Source organism: Lottia gigantea, assembly GCF_000327385.1.
Source record: "Lottia gigantea unplaced genomic scaffold LOTGIsca_6684, whole genome shotgun sequence".
NCBI lineage: Eukaryota > Metazoa > Mollusca > Gastropoda > Lottiidae > Lottia > Lottia gigantea.
Genome location: NW_008710280.1, coordinates 771 through 1800, shown reverse-complemented (window position 1 = coordinate 1800; position 1030 = coordinate 771). Strand labels below are relative to the sequence as shown.

The 1030-nt window shown below is 27.4% G+C and overlaps 1 protein-coding gene across 1 annotated transcript; it reads left to right on the top strand.

Annotated features, from left to right (window-relative positions):
• Positions 1–230: 230 nt before the first annotated feature.
• Positions 231–512, top strand: LOTGIDRAFT_148200 (hypothetical protein; the record flags this gene model as incomplete). The annotated part of the gene is made up of 1 exon (XM_009064953.1): positions 231–512. A coding segment is annotated over one exon (282 nt), but the record flags the coding sequence as incomplete, so codon positions are not given.
• Between the last annotated feature and the right edge of the window lie 518 nt (positions 513–1030).

Here is a 1030-nt window from a genome sequence, read left to right as displayed (position 1 = left end):
TAGAGAGTGAAGTATTGCATAAAAATAAAACACAAGCTTGCCAAACTAGCAGGTGTCGAGGTTAACGCCTTGGGTACAGTGCATTCCCATTAAATATATACCACAAATGTGTTTAATCAGTGATATATATATATGATAAGACTGAAATGATATTTCTTATATAACATGGCATGATTAATAACCGTCTATAACAGATGTACCCACGTACCTCCTGTGTATCATGAAACTTAACATCAACATCTTTATGTATTGCATCAAGAAACTTAACATCAACATCTAAATGTATTGTATCAAGAAACTTAACATCAACATCTAAATGTATTGTATCAAGAAACTTAACATCAACATCTAAATGTATTGTATCAAGAAACTTACCATCAACATCTAAATGTACTGTATCAAGAAACTTAACATCAACATCTAAATGTATTGTATCAAGAAACTTAACATCAACATCTAAATGTATTGTATCAAGAAACTTAACATCAACATCTTTATGTATTGTATCATGAAACTTAACATCAACATCTTTATGTATTGTATCAAGAAACTTAACATCAACATCTATATGTATTGTATCAAGAAACTTAACATCAACATCTAAATGTATTGTTCCAAGAAACTTAACATCAACATCTTTATGTATTGTATCATGAAACTTAACATCAACATCTTTATGTATTGTATCAAGAAACTTAACATCAACATCTAAATGTATTGTATCAAGAAACTTAACATCAACATTTAAATGTATTGTTCCAAGAAACTTAACATAACATCTAAATGTATTGTATCAAGAAACTTAACATCAACATCTTTATGTATTGTATCAAGAAACTTAACATCAACATTTAAATGTATTGTATCATGAAACTTAACATCAACATCTTTATGTATTGTATCAAGAAACTTAACATCAACATCTAAATGTATTGTTCCAAGAAACTTAACATCAACATCTTTATGTATTGTATCAAGAAACTTCACATCAACATTTAAATGTATTGTTCCAAGAAACTTAACATAACAT